The sequence below is a fragment of the Sceloporus occidentalis genome, unplaced genomic scaffold (assembly GCF_023333645.1).
Source record: "Sceloporus occidentalis isolate IW3139 unplaced genomic scaffold, rSceOcc1.0.p SCAF_63, whole genome shotgun sequence".
NCBI lineage: Eukaryota > Metazoa > Chordata > Lepidosauria > Squamata > Phrynosomatidae > Sceloporus > Sceloporus occidentalis.
The window spans coordinates 4,857,908-4,875,429 of record NW_028317043.1 but is presented as its reverse complement, the minus strand read 5'-3'; the positions used below and the strand labels follow the sequence as shown (position 1 = coordinate 4,875,429).

Sequence of the window (17,522 nt, the reverse complement as noted above, 5' to 3'; positions counted from 1 at the left end):
TGGTTTAATTAGGCTCTTGCAATGAGCAGTTAGTCGGCTAAATGTTACTAAAAGTTAGGAACTAGATGGAAAGATCTTGAAGCGATGGCTACCTGGATCCTGGTACCTGCCTTGCCTTGGTATTATATTATTTTTATGTATGAATTGTGCAGCATTGCTACACTTTCCCTTTAAACATTACAGTGTCAAATGCAAGGGAGGGGTTAAGTACCATTTAAAAAAAAAATTATATACTGATAAAAATATTAATTCAATTAGTAGTTTTATCCAATGCACACTATATGAATATTTACCCTTTTTTGGAGCTAATGGCTCTGTAAAGAGTTAAAGTGTAGGCTGAGGGCAGAAGTTTGCTTGCAACGGAGGCCTTCAATAGGAACAGTTGTTTTAAACACGGCGGCGTTGCTTCTCTGTGAGCTGTTTCAGTCCACTGTGCACATTGTAACACTTTACAAGGGAAGTTGATCTATTGAGCGCCAAGGAAGAGAGAAGCCGCGCGGCCTGAGAAGCAGCTGTTCCTTTGAGCTATGTGGCAGTTGCTGAGTCTCTTTTACTTGTGCCATAGAAACATTCATGTTAGAGTTGTGCTCCAGAGTCGGATACAGAAGATTCCGAGAACTTGGATTCTGCACAGGACAATAAATCAACTTCTATTTAGATCCTTGAGAGATGTATTTTTGTTTGCAGTGTTGGTGTCCAACGAATGGAGTCTTAACATTACAGTCGGAAGTTGCGAATGATTTAATTGATGTGGCAGATTCCCAGCTGAAGGCTGTAATTGATTCTTCAGGGATTGCAAGTAGAATTTTTGGCAAATTAGGGTTTCTGTGTCTAGTTTTAAACTTGAACAGTGACTTCCCTGGTAGAAAACAGCTAAGGTTTATTCAGCTATTTTATTTTTTTATGAAACGTCACTCCCTTAAGCTTGGAACAAGAGAAGCCTCAACATTACAATAATGCCTTGATGTCTGAATTTTGACCCATGACAACTATTATTCATGCTCGTAAACAATTAGCACCTCATTCTTTGATATTCTCCCTATCCCTGATAGCAATAACAGAATACCTCTGTATAGTTTACCCTCTATGTCTCGCTCCCAAGAAAAAACAAAAAAATAGAAATGCACCGATATGGAAAAACTGCTCATTGGCACGACGTTGGACAATCCTGCCAGCATTGAGTCATCGAGACCCCCCCCCTTCCTCTTTCTATGTCACACCAAAAACATTGATTGATGTGTCTGCTGGAGAAATCTAAAAAGTGATTCAGCATATGCTGGAGATTTCTACATAACATAACATTTATTTATAAAGCGCCGGCAGATTCTGCAGTGCTGTTACAGTCACTTTAAAAATGTATAAACACATACAATAACAAACTGGTGCAAAGCAGAAGAGGACCCTGATCTTGCGAGCTTACAATCTACGTAAACAAAGCTAATAAAATTAAATGTAAAACAAGTGCGGTAGGCCAAAATTGGAGGCCATATCAATACAGCACTGAAGTAAAACAATACATTCTACAGTATAATAAAATAATGCAACTTTAGAATGGGGAAAAGGGCTATTAAAAGCTCAGGACCAAGAACTTTCTAGAATTTTCTAGCAATGGGTTTATCTTGGTTAATGATCTTAGAGGTCACCAGAGTTCTTGATAGTTCAGCCAGGCTAGTTCCCTTTCTACCTTAACCATTTTTTAACTTGAAGGGACCACACAGATATCACATGCGTTAAAGTGGTAATGATGGCCCGAGTGTCCCTTTAAATATCTGTTATCTTGTTTTAAGGATAGTTTTCATATTCTGAACTTCCACCTCTTATCAAATCCATCAAAGCTCTGACTTTATATCCTGTTTCATTCTTTGTTTTGTTTTGGTAATCCGTTCACAGATGATGTTAGATTTACGTTTCATATGCAATGTGAAATATTTCTTTGATTACTGACTCCAGTAGATCTAGTGAATTAATGCTCGTCATGTGACACAGCTTGTATTTTACTCGCTCTCTCCTGTTATTTAGGCGTTATGGCTTTGCTGCGGCCTCTTCTCTTGGACGTGGTCCCAACTATCCAGCAGACCTCTGCTTTGGCTCTCGGGAGGCTAGCCAATTATAATGATGATCTGGCAGAAGCGGTTGTTAAAGGAGACATTCTTCCCCAGCTTGTGTATTCTCTGGAAGAACAGAACGTAAGAAAACTATGTATTTTAGATTATGTATAATTTTATTGAAGGCATTCTTTTATTACTTTGTAAAGCAAGAAGATGTAGCTCTAGTGGTTTGTGAATCTCATACAATGTAACTAGTTTTCATAATCCATTTTTACCAACTGCTAGTTGGTTTCAATCCTCTGCTAGCCTATCTGTGCCTTTTCATCATAACCCAGTTTGTTCTAGCTTCTCGTCTTTACAATGAACTCCCATTGCCTGATATGTCAATGTGCTCCAATCAGCAGAATTACTTGTTATAGGAACTCTTCAAGCTTTTCACTTTAATTATGGCTTATATATAAAAGTATTTGCATCATGCACCTGGAAAGAGACAGCAAAGCACAGGCAGGAACAGAGGTATAAAAGAAACACAGAAATGATACAGTGCGGCTCTTTGCTCATCTGTGTTTTGGGAGGCAATTGGAATGTTGAATATCCTACCTTGGGTTGTTATTTTAATCAAATTAGGGTGCAATAACATTACAATAAAAAAAAATCTAAAGTATGCCATAGTGAACAGATTTTCATTTTCACATCAATGTGTTCAAATGCATGGTGGACTTTGTAAATGTTATATCTGGAGCAAACTGAGTGTGGTCATCTGATCCTATATAGTTAACTTGGTGTATTATAGCATCTCGTCAAGCTGGCTTTGCATTCTGCTTAGAATGTAGTCCCGCTGTTCTAAAGGTTTCTTCTCTAAAGTACCTGCTAGTGAGGGAAGGAAGAGAGTTTTACATTGGAGTAACTGGTTCACACTAAATAACAGATCTTGGGGTACCCCATGGACTAACCAGAGGTAGCACAGGGGATATACTTGCGACAGGTTGAGAAGCACTGACAGTTCTATACAGAGTTATCACCTCACTCTATCCTTTCCATTTTTCTTCCATCCACTTCATGTTCTAAATAACATTCATATTTGGCATAACAACCTCCTGCAGCCCACCGAGGATGTGCAATCATTTACTCATAGTCCATACTTTTGCTTCCATCCCCACTTCTACTCTTTTCTACTTAATTTGTGCCTTATAAATCATCTTTACTTAACCTCCCTCTTTTAACTTCAAAGGTCAGTCTTCTCTAATCAACCAGATGCTCTTTATACAGTCTTTAACTCCTTTTAGCTCATTAGCAGCATCCTTCTTTCCCCATTGACCTGATTCCATCCATCCCACCTTCAAAAGGCTTCCCTTGTATCCTAACCATGAGCACAATTGTCATGTCATCTCAACTTTCCAGCTTCTTTTTGCATAAGAAAACCTCTTCATAACCTCCAAATAATTTGCGGACCCCACACAATGATAGTCTACAGAAATAAGTAAAATAAAATTAAATACGGGTCCCCACGCCAGAGGTCTTAAGCCTACAGGTTGGAGACCACAGCTAGAGTCAACATCTGCTATTTTTGTGGAAGCCAATCGCCATTTCCTCCATCCTGTTTTAGCCTCCCTATCTCACTCCCCAGGCTTCTCCTTCCATGGCTTCTGTGTTGGAAATAACGCGATTCCATAGAATCAAAATGAATAGTTAAATTTACATAAGTAATTCATGTGGATATTAATGAATAGAATGATAATGGCTGCTTGCGAGATAATAACACTTATCATTCCTCAGACAGAAACAGCAGCCAGTTGTTTTCAAACTGCTTTTTTTTTCTTTCTTTAAAGCATTTCATATATAAAGGTCACGTAAAATACCAAGAGGAGACTGAACAAACTACACGTGGAGATCATTAACATGTACTTTGGGCTGCAACACTCGTGTTCATTAGTTAATTGATACTGTTACGTGTCCTGTGTATCTGCTCCAGTATATTAGTATCTTGCCAAACACCTACTTTTACAACCATTGCATTTAATAATTATTAAAAAAATGCTGATGATTCAGTGTTGACAGTTTCAATCGGATGTAGAACGCGTCCCTTGAGTTGTAATCCTTTTAAGAGCCTTACACCAATACCATTTTGCTATTCCAAATTGGACCCAGTCCGGACTGCCACTTGTCCCAAAAATGAAGACTGTTCTTCCAAGTGTGCCACGAGTAAGCTGTATATTTTTGGATACTGCACAAAATATTTTTTTATCCTCTGTTTTTATAGTACATATTAAAAAAAGATTTATTTACACAATTGCGATGGGCTTATTTACCATGGAGGCCTAGTGAGTGCAAAATTTCACCTCTACTCACACGGCTTTATATATTTTTAGCAATGTCACACGATTGTGTTTTCTATATTTTGTGTTTCCCGCATGTTCTATACTCCCATTCGGTCCACATCATTTTGTGTACTTGAGGAAGATCATTTGGGGATCGCTGCAGAAGTAGTAGGGGACTTCTATAGTGGTGTACACGTTCACATGGAGTGTGTATTTGTTTTTCTGTTTTTTTCTGAAATCAGGACTGACTTTCTATTAAATAAAAAGTACCAGGTAGCCCATTTTCAGGCTGTCGCTCAGTGTTGCGTGGGTGGCCCGCTTTTACATTGATGACCCATCAACCAAAAGGCTTGATGCATTCTGAGAAACACAAGTAATTCTCTAGCTGGGTTCCAGGAAAAGACACAGTTGTCATTATCCATAGCATCCCACAACAAATAAAACACAGTTTCCATATACATTTTATATAATCCTTCCAATGCATCATAGTCATCTTATTTTACCCAGCATTAGTTTTATTTCTCCTTGTAAGTTTATGTCAATTTCTAGCTATTACATCGTCTGAATCAATTTACCCCTTAGCTTATGTCATTATTCCACAGCTATAATTGCCCTTCCAGTCTCAACCTCAATGCACTGATTAACAGGATATATGTATTATTTTTATTATTTTGCACTCAATTTACTCCAATCTTAAATTCTGTCATGTTGTAGAAACGTGGCTTGTTTCTGTGCGTCCATCACATTTCTCAAGCCCTGATATAAACTACCATACTTATTAATGTAAAAAAATTAAGAAAATATCCATTTGTTTAATTTAGCTAGGCAACAGATCCAACTGAAATGTCCTTTTTTGTAATTCAACGCTTATTCCAGTTATCAGAAGGGAAAAGTATAGGGTGTCTGATGTCACATGTCCTAGTTTGGCGAGATATTTCCTGTAATTGGAATAAATCACTCTGGAAGAACATTATGGCTGTTTTAGGCGCTTGCATAACAAGCTGAGCCCTGTTGCATAAACTGATTATACAATAATTAGCCGTCACCTATGGCTGGCATCTTGGATAATTCCAGTTGCATTGTTTCACTTTAACAACTCGGATTTAACTCGGTGCATTTTCATCAAGTATTAAAACTTTAAACATGTAAGCCCCCGTCTGACAGCCAAGCGCGAGAAAGGCTTAGCAAAGACGGAACGCGTAATCAAGTAGCACAGGAGTCTGTGTTCGCACTTTAATTGTGTCAAATCTGTTTTTTTATTCTGCATTTTGTTAACATATGTTTTGGTGTTGCTACTTTCTGACTCTGTTTTAGACAAAACTCATCATTTCTGTATTCATTTAAGTATTAGTGACATTAACCCTTTCTTCGAGGAGCTGTTTGCTGAGAGCAGTAGTTAGGGTTAATTTAAAAGAAAAAAAGTCAAGATGATAAACTGCCCGGCTACTAAAGCCCAAACATATTTAATCTGCCTCCCCGTTCCAGAGATTTTGGACGCTGGCCAGCCCTAGCAAATAAACCTAAGTGGAAACTTTCACAGTCATAGTTCCGAGAACTGACAGTGAACTGTGGCTGAACATTTTACTCTCCTCCATCCCCGAATCATACTGTAGGGGTGGATTGAACGGAGATATCTCAATGAGATTGTTAACCCTGCTGTTGCCAGAATGTCCCCTGTCGGCTGTGACACGTGCCTCTGAAGCTAGGTGGCTTTAACAACCGCCTTTGGTGCCCTGATCTCTTAATATACCTTTAGCAATAACTCCAGCCTGAGAAGCGTTCTTGTAAGTAAAGCAACACCTAATGGAGGGATCTACAAAACTAAAGCCTGGCCAGATATATATAATGGCTTAGAAACCTCTACATGTAACACAGAGCACCTGTAACGCTCACAAACCTGACATTTTTTTTCTTCTGTAGTAGGTAGATGAAAAATGTTGCTTTGCATTTCTACGTATTTGCTTTGTCTTCATTCCAATGGGAGAAGAAAGTCCTCTGGTGCGATCCTTGGCCTGCTCTCAAAGGAGCATTTTCTGTGCGGAGCGGAAAATGCTTTCTGGAATCCAGAAGCGAGCACATTCAATTTAAAATGATAATAAATGATGGTGTTTCTGTACAGAAAAAGGGTTCTATAGGACATACATTAAATATGTGGAACCACAGTGAAGAGGATTGCTCCGATGTTACACTGGCAACCTTGCTATGTTTTGACTTTTGAGTCACTAGTGTTTAATTAAACAAGGTCACCCCTTTATCAGACGCTGGCTGATCATCTGGAAGCAGGTACCCCACTCATTTCGACTTCCCAAAGCAGTAATGTTTAATGCACCGGTGGAATTCACCATCATTCCCCTTTAAGTACCTTGGGTTTTAGTGCAAAGTTCTTCATTGTTCCTCTAAATTTTTTTTTATAACACTACAGATTTCTGTCTTTCCTCGTGCAAAGAGAGCTCAAGGGAATCAATCACTTACACAGAGTTTAACAGTGGTGTAGAGCAAGGAAAAAAAGCTGACTAAATTGGAAGCAAGCCTAGGAAGGGGGGAAAAAAGGTGAAAAATGGTTTACGATATCTTGGCTGTGTCCCTTCCGTGACATCAGAACGCAACATCATCTGCAGACTTGCTATTTTCCATAGCCAGAATGCTAAAGCGCAAGAGGAAAAGCCAACAGATCTTAACCCCCCTCCACACATACAGAGCTTTCTCCAAAAAGCAATAAAATAAATGGGTTCTTCAGATACTCCGAGCTCTGTTTTTAATGACTGATGTGTATATTGTTCTTGCATATAATCCAGTGGTGGTGCTACCATTAGAGCAATGCACCTGGGACCCCAGAAACGAGTGCTTGGGGTATACAGAGGATGAGTGGATCTTTTGTTTCTCACTTGTGAATTCTGAAAGAAGAGTAGTAAATCTTAAATTCTATTGATACAGAGGTACAAAAATAACACAGCAGCAAATGGGAGAGAGGCAGATCGTGGTAGCCAAAATATGAACAGAATTATGAGCAAGAGTGTTATGTGCATCAGCAGTATAGGGAGATAATTCACAAGCCATGCTACTGCAAGTAATCAACTATGGATATAATTGAGATCAATGTGGTGGCAAGCCTTAGGTAATTGAGATTAGTTAGCAGTACTATACCATTACTTGTCAGTAATTCAGGATGTAAAACAGTGATTTGCGGCTGTAGTTCATTCAACAAGCTTTGTGTAGTAGAATGTAGTGATGATGCTTGGTTAGATGCACTAGTTTGTGAAAGTAATTTAGTTGACAGGTTGACATTTTGGGGAAATAAGACTGCTGTGTAAGAAATAGGAATCTCAGCTTTGTGCAGTTCCATACTTCTAATTCCCAAGCAGATGCCAAGATCTCATTTTCAATGAGACCCCTTTAAAAGTTACATGCCAGACTTCAGAGCCATATATCTCTACCTTGTGAGATTGGTTAATCTCTTTTTTTACAGTAATTACAGTTTAATAAAATCTTTAAAAACAAACCTGATGACCTACCATCGATCTAATTCTGTGCACCAGGTGACTGGCGCACAGGGCCGGCCGAAGACTTAATGCCGCCTGGGGCGAAGTTTAAAATGCCGCCCCCCGCCGACGCCGGGGGGGGGGCGGCATTATCTACCCCCCCCCCCCCCACCGGTACTTACCCTTAAACAGTCCTGCGGCGAGTCTCCCTGTGCTGCCACGGTGCCGGCTTGTAATGCTGAGCGCCGGAAATTCACGTCACTTCCGGCGCTCTGCATTACAAGCCGGCACAGAGACCGAACAGGGAAACTCGCCGCAGAGGAGAGAGAGAGGGGCGCCGAGCGGGTAAGCGAAAACCACTCGGTGCCCCTCTCTCTCTCCTCCGCTTCAAAAAAAACAAAAAAAAACGCTTGGGGCGGCAAAGTGCCGCCCCTTCTGAAGTGCCGCCTGGGGCGCAGTTACATCAGGTCTCCCCATCAAACCAACCGTTGCAGTTATTTCCAAAGGGGAAGAAACCCTACCTTTGTATCGTGACAGGTTGTGGAACATAGAAAACATAACAATACCTTCACCCACCATTAGCTTGTAACTCTGGACCCAGCAGTAAGCAAAAGGTGGTCCAATGATTGCCAGATTGTCAAGTACTGGTCAGTGTCTTGTTGAGAACATCATGTCAGCCAATGACCATTATATGGGAAACAACATGTATCTTTTTTTTGAAGCGGCACTGGAGATGAGTGCTGTTTCTTTTCCAATAAATACAAGACCTTTTCTCTGTTGTGTAGCTGCCACAATAATGTTAAGATATTGTTCCATGCTTTTCTTCTACAAGGACTCTTCAGGTCCTCCCACCATCAACAATATCACTGGAAATGGAATCAGGGATAGGCACTCTATGACCTTCCAGATGCTGTGGACTACAACTCTAGTGAATCTCAGTCAATCACATTCTAATCTAGAACAGCTGGAAGGCCAGAAGGTTGCCTGTTCCTGGATGGGATACTTGCTGTGTTATTTGGACTGTTGCTGCTTCAGAGCCTAAAAATATTGCACTGCGCAGTGGATGTACTCAGGCAGTTAACATATCTGCATTGTAACAAGATCAGCCTTGTTTTACTTCTCACTCCAAGTGTTTTGGATGCTGAGACAAAGAAGCAATTCAGATGAAACATGAACTTGAATAATCATTTTGTAGAACTGGAAGGAAGCAGCAGGAAAAAAGTCACAGAACATTCTGTAACACTAAAGATCTGTAGACAAACACTATTCCTGCTCGTTTAGATAGATGCTGGAATATTTTGTTTAGTATTTTATGAGCTGTTTGTCTAAAGCAGACATGAGAAATCCATAGCCCCCGGTATCTTCTGGCGCTGACCTCACACTAACCAGTTGCCACATATGCCCTGAATCTTCAGCAAAACCACTGACTCTTTCTTATGTGTGGACTCGTTTAGTTGGATTGAAACCATTGCAAATGATGATGTCAGGATCGTGGGGGATTGAATGAGGAATGCAAAATGTAAACTTTGTTTTTATGTTGTTTATTTGATTGTATATCACAGAAGCAATTACAATATAGCATTCAGTATAGTGATACTGACCATAATGCCTTCCACAAGCCAGATAGCTGTTAATCAGATGCCATGATATACGTCCTGTGCTGTCCACTATGATGAAATGTTTAAGGCGTTAATTAATTTACACAAGGAAATGAGGATTATTTTGTTAAACATACGTTTTATTCATATTATGATTCGCTGGGTAAATGAACCATTCATGATCTATTCTCTGCAACGAGCCATTATCACAGTGAGCTTGAAATTTGGATATGGAGGCAAAGTTGCATGGACCAGTTAATTACTAGAATACTGAAGTAACAAACTTATAAATTGATGGCGTTAAGATAATAAATAGAACAGGGAATTGTGATTACATGGAGAGTCTATCTCTTAGAGGGTTACTTTCCTAAATCTGATATACACTAAAAGAAAATTATATATTCTTGTTGGCCTAAGCCTAGGGTAGCAGGTAGAGTCCCCTTTTCTCCAATAGCAAGTGCAGACGTCCCTGTAATGTGATTGGGCTCACTAGAGAGGTTGTTGTAGCCCAATGGGCCCTGTAACCGACCCATTTACACAAAGGGGGATTGTGATTTTGTAGGATCTCTTTGGGCTGGAGCGGTTGGATATAACGATATGTTCCGACAGTTTCTCCAAGAAAGATGAACCGCTCTATAATAAATTGCGCTCTATGTAATGGTGTCCAGTGATGTATTGAAAAACCACCATGTTTATACCTTGGTTATTACACCCCTCTGGTTGTAACCGATTAGTTCTGACAGCGCCTTTGTAAGAGTGGTTAGAGAAGGAAACGTGGGATTTCAGAAGACAAAACTAACTTTTTGGCACCTTTAGCCACATATCTCCACTACTGTAATGCAAAATACCTTATTTTTTAAAACAAATACACTGGTTGACAAACTAAAAAGTATCCGTTTCTTTCATAATACCCGACTTGTTCCCTTTAAATAGAACAGTGCTCTTCAGCAAAGCGAGGTGAATTTGACTCAATGACTAGGAAGCTGATCAGTGTAAACATCGGTGGAATTAACAGCTCTGCCACTTCATTATACTTTGACCTGCTCCATATTCCTTTCCCTTGCAAGTGTTAATCAATATTTGTTTTCCACAGCGTTTCTACAAAAAAGCAGCAGCATTTGTGCTGCGCGCGGTTGCAAAGCACTCGGCTAAGTTAGCCCAGTCAATAGTGGATTGTGGGGCGGTGGATGCGCTGGTGAAATGCCTCGAAGACTTTGACCCGGGTGTGAAGGAGGCCGCAGTCTGGGCTCTTGGCTATATTGCAAGACACAATGCAGGTATGTTTCCATAAAGCGAGCAAAGGCAAAAGCTCAATTCAAATAAGACACCTTCATTTTATGTACCTTTTCTTTGTCTCTGTACTCATTTTACACCTTGTGTGCTAGTAGTCTAGTCCCATTGAGTAATGAATTTAAAGTAACAGTTACATGTTTTACATTTCGACACATTGCTATAACTATGTTACTGTTTTGGGCCTGATCTTTAAATAAAAAAAAAAATTAAGCTCCTTAGAATGCCACTGGATTTATCTGGTTGCATCTTTAAAGTAAACTATGGCAGACAGAAGGGTGCATAGTAGCATTGATGACTGGCTTTCCCATGAGAAGCAGCGCCAGTCATATTTCATCACCATCGATAGACATCAAGGACAGGCCAGCTTTGTTTGCCCCCTGATAAATACGCTGGGCCCAGGAGCATCAAATCCCGTTTCTGTGGCCTCCTCTTAAAGTGCTGCGTCTCCTTCTGTCCAGCTGTCCTCTGCCCCCATGGACTATGGCAGGGGCGTCCAACCTGCGGCCCTCCAGCTGCTGCAGGACTACATCCTCCTCAGCCCCTTAGCGGAAAGAGCATTATGGGAGATGTAATCCTGCAGCAGCTGGAGGGCCGCAGGTTGGACGCCCCTGGACTTTGGATTCCCAGTGGATGTAATCAAAATTCTCAGCATGAAAATGTAGAATTTGTGTATATTAAGTGTAAGCTCTGCACAAATGGCGCATTATAAGCAACAGTTTACGATGGCCGCAATTGTTACATGCAACAAGGACATTAGAATGCGTCAAAGCGCCAGTGCAGCAAGATGGAAGTCCATTGGCGTTGCACATTTGATGGACTAAAGAAGAGGTTTTTCTGGGTAGATGGTTTACATGGTTATGAACTTGTGAAACAGAGGGATTATGATTAATCTCATTTGTTCTGTAGCATAGTTAGAAACGCCTGCTCTGTATAGTCAGTCTTGGGTATTTATGGTAATCTGTGGCTTTCCAGAATTGCTCTATTATGGTTCAAAGGTCATAGAATGTGATTATTTCCTTGTGTGATACAGCGTTCTAGAAACCTCCTGGGGTTCTACACCTATTTTAACTGACTACACCTAGTTGAAGGGCTGGCCGGGGGCCAGCTTAGACAGCATCGGCTGAAGCGCTGTTTAATATAAAACAGGGGAGGAGGAATCTTCCACTGCAAGAAGGCAGAAGAAAATATGAAACATACCAATAGTCATCGTGCAGGGCAGTAAAAGTGGAGCGGGCACCATTGCATCCAATGGATTTCTGATGTCTCCACTTTGCTGTAGAATGTTAAATTTACCGTAATGATTTGTATATTAAACCAGTGTCACCTTTATTTGATAAGATTTATTTCTGCTATTCTATATTAGCTATATTAGCCAGAACCAGTATACATTTCTCTTTATAATGGAAAATTGGGGGGTCTATTCACTACAGTCCAAGTTGGCAGTATGGTCTTCTCGGGACTTGTTAGGTTTTCTCAACAGCTGATCTGGTGGATCCTTTGGAACCTGCAACTGTATCTATCGAGTTATATGGAAGGTCTGTACAGAACTCCACGTGCATCTAGACAGTCTATGGCATTGGCTCCCCTTAGTTTAGCTGGAGAGTGAAATAGTAGTGGAAATCATTTCCTATTGCCCGCTAAACAGGATACCTCAATTGGATTTTCTGTGGTATGTCCCTCATTGCAATTACTGTCTTTTATGTGCAGGACAGAATTGGCTCCATCTGCACCCAATAAAGCTTTCTTTTGGATTGCACCATTTAATTATGCTTCAAAACATAATCTTATTATATCGGTGAAATCCAAGCAAATGGATACATACTTGGCATGCACAATACCCCATCAACCCGGTTTACTTGTCTACCAGGGTTTATACGACCCTTTTATAAACTCGTTTTCATCTGCTTCCGCAGACAAGTCATTGGGAGTTATGTGGAAATAGTCATTTAAGGGCAAAGTGTTCTGCTGTCCTTTCCATTGGCCTCTTTTCAATATTTGCGCTAAAAACACTTTTTAATATATATAAACCCCCATTATTTCAGAAGCATTATGCGAATATATATCAAGGATTGCATAAACAAAAGGGAAAATGCCTAAAACAAAAACTATGTACGGATGTATATTTTTATTTTACAGTTTGCAGCATAATAAAGAGGCTGTATAATAAGTACAATAGTCACAAATACTTCAGGAAAAGAGGTCCCATCCCATAGAGCTTACATGAACGGGAAGTATAAATGTATTAACCGCACGCGAAACACATATTTCACGTTTAGTAATAAGGAAAATTAAGGAAAAAGCCCCAATCTATTTAAAAACCATTGTAGCGACTGAATGTCTTTGCTTTGGTTCATGCTGCACATCTCAGTGGGAGACGAGAGAAATACAATATCCAATGTACATAAAATTAGATTAACTCCCTGGTGCTAAAATGCCGAATAGTTCAAACCCCAGGCCTGTTATTTTGGGCGATCCCTTCGCATACATTCCCTGCTCACGTTTTATTGTGAACAGCTTCTCTTTGCTTGTTAATCCAACACCACATAGCATACAAGTAAATAAATACATACGATTTGCCGCAGATCAGTTTCTACAGCATTCTATACAGAATATCGATGTATTGTGTTTTGGGTACTAAATGTGGTAAAGTGACTTTTCCCCAAACTCTGAAATGCTTTTTTTGGTTTATCATCTAAACCTGTAAAGTTTACAGAGTGACATTTAAAATTATTATTATTATTTTATTTTTAAATTTGATTTATTTTGTACTAAATCTAACAGCCGCCTCTTGCCATGCTCTGTGTTGTGTTTCTGCGTGAAGAAGTGCTTGAATTTGCGTTGTGGTTGCACGTCAGCCTGTTCAGTAAGATACATTTCCCTTTTAATTGTAAACGCAGCCTGAATCGTAGCTAAATATTCTTTCACTCCGTATAATAGTAAGATGTCTCACGTGGCAGATGCACAAATATACTTCAGAACAGGATAGGAGCGGTAACCACTCCTTCGAAGACTCACTCGCATCTTGTGGCTAAAACTTTGCTGTTTGGGTTTCTGGCAATATTATTTAATGTTATTGGCCATTTATTTTGGCTAGTTACAAAGCAAACAATACTTTGGATCATCCGCATTTACGCAGCCACCCTTTTAAAAGCCACCTGATATTAGTTTAGGGTCTTTATTATCTTTATTTGTGAGATGTTTGCACTCGCTTGTATAATTATCATGGCGTGACAGCTTTGGCTAGAATGTAAGTAGCCACTTTAACAGAGAAACATAAAGAGACATTTGGCCAGTCAACCAATTTTTCTGTCTACCGTAAGACTTTGAACCTTATTTGCTCCTTCATCTAGTCTTATATTCAGGATACCCTTATGGATGCCCCAAGCATGTTTAAACTCCCTCACTGTATTAACCTCTACCACTTCTACTGCATGACTGTTCCACCTATCCACCACCTCTTCAGATTCACTTTACATTTGTTCTAGCATTTCTCCTGTTAAACATGTGTTTAACTGTAATGTAATACATTCATAGATCACTCTGAAACAGCGTGAAAAGCTGGTGTGTGCACAACACGAAAATAACCAGCTCGCTAGCAGTGGATCTACCTTGGGAGGTTTCCTAAACTCTAAAGCAACTAAGTATTGTATACAAAATAAACATGGAACAATTCGGAATTAGCAAGAGGAACATCAGAGGTTAAGGATACTGTCGTCACAAGTGCATGATAGGCGCAATATGTGCATGGGGCGTCATGGCATATAGCAACGGAACCACCAGCCGGTATAAATGCCATGACGCCCCATGCACATATTGCGCCTATCATGCACTTGTGACGACAGTATCCTTAACCTCTGATGTTCCTCTTGCTAATTCCGAATTGTTCCATGTTTATTTTGTATACAATACTTAGTTGCTTTAGAGTTTAGGAAACCTCCCAAGCTAGATCCACTGCTAGCGAGCTGGTTATTTTCGTGTTGCGCACACACCAGCTTTTCACGCTGTTTCAGAGTGATCTATGAATGTATTACATTACAGTTAAACACATGTTTAACAGGAGAAATGCTAGAACAAATGTAAAGTGAATCTGAAGAGGTAGTGCATAGGTGGAACAGTAGATACCATCATGTCTGTGACAGTTACATTTGTCGGAGATTTTGAGCAAAAACCTGAAAAATATCTATTTATAGGATGCACTTGATTTCGTTTTGTGCTTTTTTTTTTGTTTTGTTTTTGTTTTTGTTTTTTTTAGTTGGCAGTTGTGTACATAATCCCCCATTAAAGGAGTCCCAGTTAAAAAAAAAAATACCAGGACACACTAATAAACATGTTATTTATTTTATACTTTTTATTAATATAATAATTATTAATAATAGTAATATAATTTATTTATATAGCACCAACAATTTCATTCAAGGGGAATGATGAGACTAGAACTGACAGACCAAAGACGAAACGACACATTACACAAGCTTACGATTAGCAATAACATTATAGCCATTAATGCTTACAGTATAATGTGTTTCTTACCCCTGCATCACTGAAAGGGTTAATGTTGCCATCCTTTTTGTTTGGTTGAAAAGCCCCAAGGACTCCAGCTCAGTCCTTGCACGCTGCGGGCCACCCAGATTTGTTAAAGATTTTTCTATTAACATTACATATGCTTCCGTTTGTGCATTATTATTATTATTATTATTATTATATTATTATTATAATTTTCTGTGCCGTGATTATAAAGATTTAATTCCTGACTTTCAGGTGTAACTCATCTTCACCCAAAGTAATGCAGCAGTGTGCTGTGTACAATGTATAAAGAGTGTAGCAACATTAATATATCTTTTATTTTCATTATGCAAACTAACACAGGGAAAATATATATATATATATATATATATATATATAATATATATATATACACACACACACACACTGCCGTTCAAAAGTTTGGAGTCGCTTCATGGAAAACGAGGATATTTCTAATTGTAAAAGGGTTTTTTAACCATCAATTAGCCTTTTAAACTTAAATTTGGGTTTGCAAATAAAACTTTCCATTGGAACACAGGAGTGATGGGATTTATAATATATATATATATATATATATATATATATATATATATATTATAAATTCTGTATTATTTATAATGTTGTAATAATTCTTTATATATATCTTTAGCTGGATAGGATATAGGGCTGAAGCTTTGCTGAATAATAGCACACTCGGACACATGGCCCAATGTAGCTAAATTAGTGGATTTCAGTAACATTTTAATAATCTGACCTATATGTTAAACGAAAACAACAGCACACAATACGTGTGACAAACAACCTATCATTAAAATTCTTTGTGGTTCCCTCATTGACTCCAATTACTGCACCTTTGGGATTATGAAACCCGATAATGAATTTTCACTGAGGCCCTGCGGCTATTTCTAAAAATATCTTGTAATCTGGGCAAAAAGTGGCAGTGTCTACTTGATTTAAAATAGCTAGATTACACAGGATTTTGCTCTCATTTATGTAATAAATTGTAACTGTGTATACTGACAACATGACGGTATGGATGTATATAATTATCATGACCCCTCCTAGGCGCCTATTGTCGCATAAACAAACTCAAGCATTTCTTCATGGCTGCCGTCCCCATTCCCTTTATTCATTTGCCTGCCTGCCTGCCTCTGAACTTTTTCCAGCTTGGTTAATGCCTTTTGGGGAATAGCCGTGACATCTTGTTTGCCTCTGTTTACAAACTGCTTTCTATGTGTCAAAACACTGTAATCGGAGACCATGTACTCTTTCCTGTACGCCGAATAAACCGCCTTAACACAAACAAGTTCGAACCGCTGGTTGCTTTGAGCTGAATAAACCCTTGCGATAGGAAGCATAAACATAATTTAAAATAATCTAAAGAACTTCATATTATCATAGTAGAATTTGCTAACCTTTTTAAGGGTTAATTTAGGACACGTTATTATTGATAATTCCCTTTTGTCTTATTCATGTATATACGCTATTATTACTAGAATTTTTTTTTTTTTACGTATATACAAAAATTGGCAAAAGACCTAGAAAAAGCGGACCGATATTCTCAAGGTTTGTTTTTTCTTTTCTATCATCACATCGTCGCATTCATTCTGTACATCATGTATTTAAATAGAAAATTGCCCGGAAATGAAAGCTTATTGTTTACCTGGTTTTTAATCCATTGTGAAAAATGTAACCATAATCAACATAAAATAAATATATATATATATATAAGGTTTATATTCATCTTATTATCCGCATAGTACATTTTGGGCCGCTATAGTTAATTCTAAAATAATCTTAATTTTGCTCCCAGGCAGGGATTATGTATTTTATTTGTAAAATGCAAAATTTCCTCTAATGTAATTTTTCTTTGCATATTCATAATTTGTGTGCTCTCATAAAAATAGCTTTTTACCTTAAAAAATAGTTTGTTCTGAAGAGCTCCACGTTCCTTGTAATAATACATGAAGGTGTTTCAAACAAATGAATTATTTGTATGAACTATTTATATGTATTAAGAGCACACAGTGAACACGGTTAGTGCGCACATGTATGTAAATGAAGTGACAGCTCTTTGTACATTGTACATCTTCGACTGAATACGGATATTTGGACTTTTAGTAAGTGGACCGATGAGCCCCTTGTCTGATTTTTCTCCTTGGTATAAGAGTAGTTTTCGTGCCGTTTAGTTATCGGTGCATAAAATGCCAGCCTATTGGAGGCTACAAAACAGCCCAGGCTTAAACAACCGACATCTGCTTA

At 38.8% G+C, this 17,522-nt stretch overlaps 1 protein-coding gene across 1 annotated transcript in view; it reads left to right on the top strand.

Annotated features, from left to right (window-relative positions):
* The window catches only part of LOC149287220 (sperm-associated antigen 6-like), a 57,724-nt gene that overhangs the window by 13,323 nt on the left and 26,879 nt on the right, over positions 1-17,522 (top strand). Inside the window, exons 3-4 of the mRNA XM_089493205.1 lie at positions 2,020-2,186; positions 10,537-10,720. Of these exons, the coding sequence (XP_089349331.1) occupies positions 2,020-2,186; positions 10,537-10,720 (351 nt within the window). The remainder of the gene's footprint in view (positions 1-2,019; positions 2,187-10,536; positions 10,721-17,522) is intronic.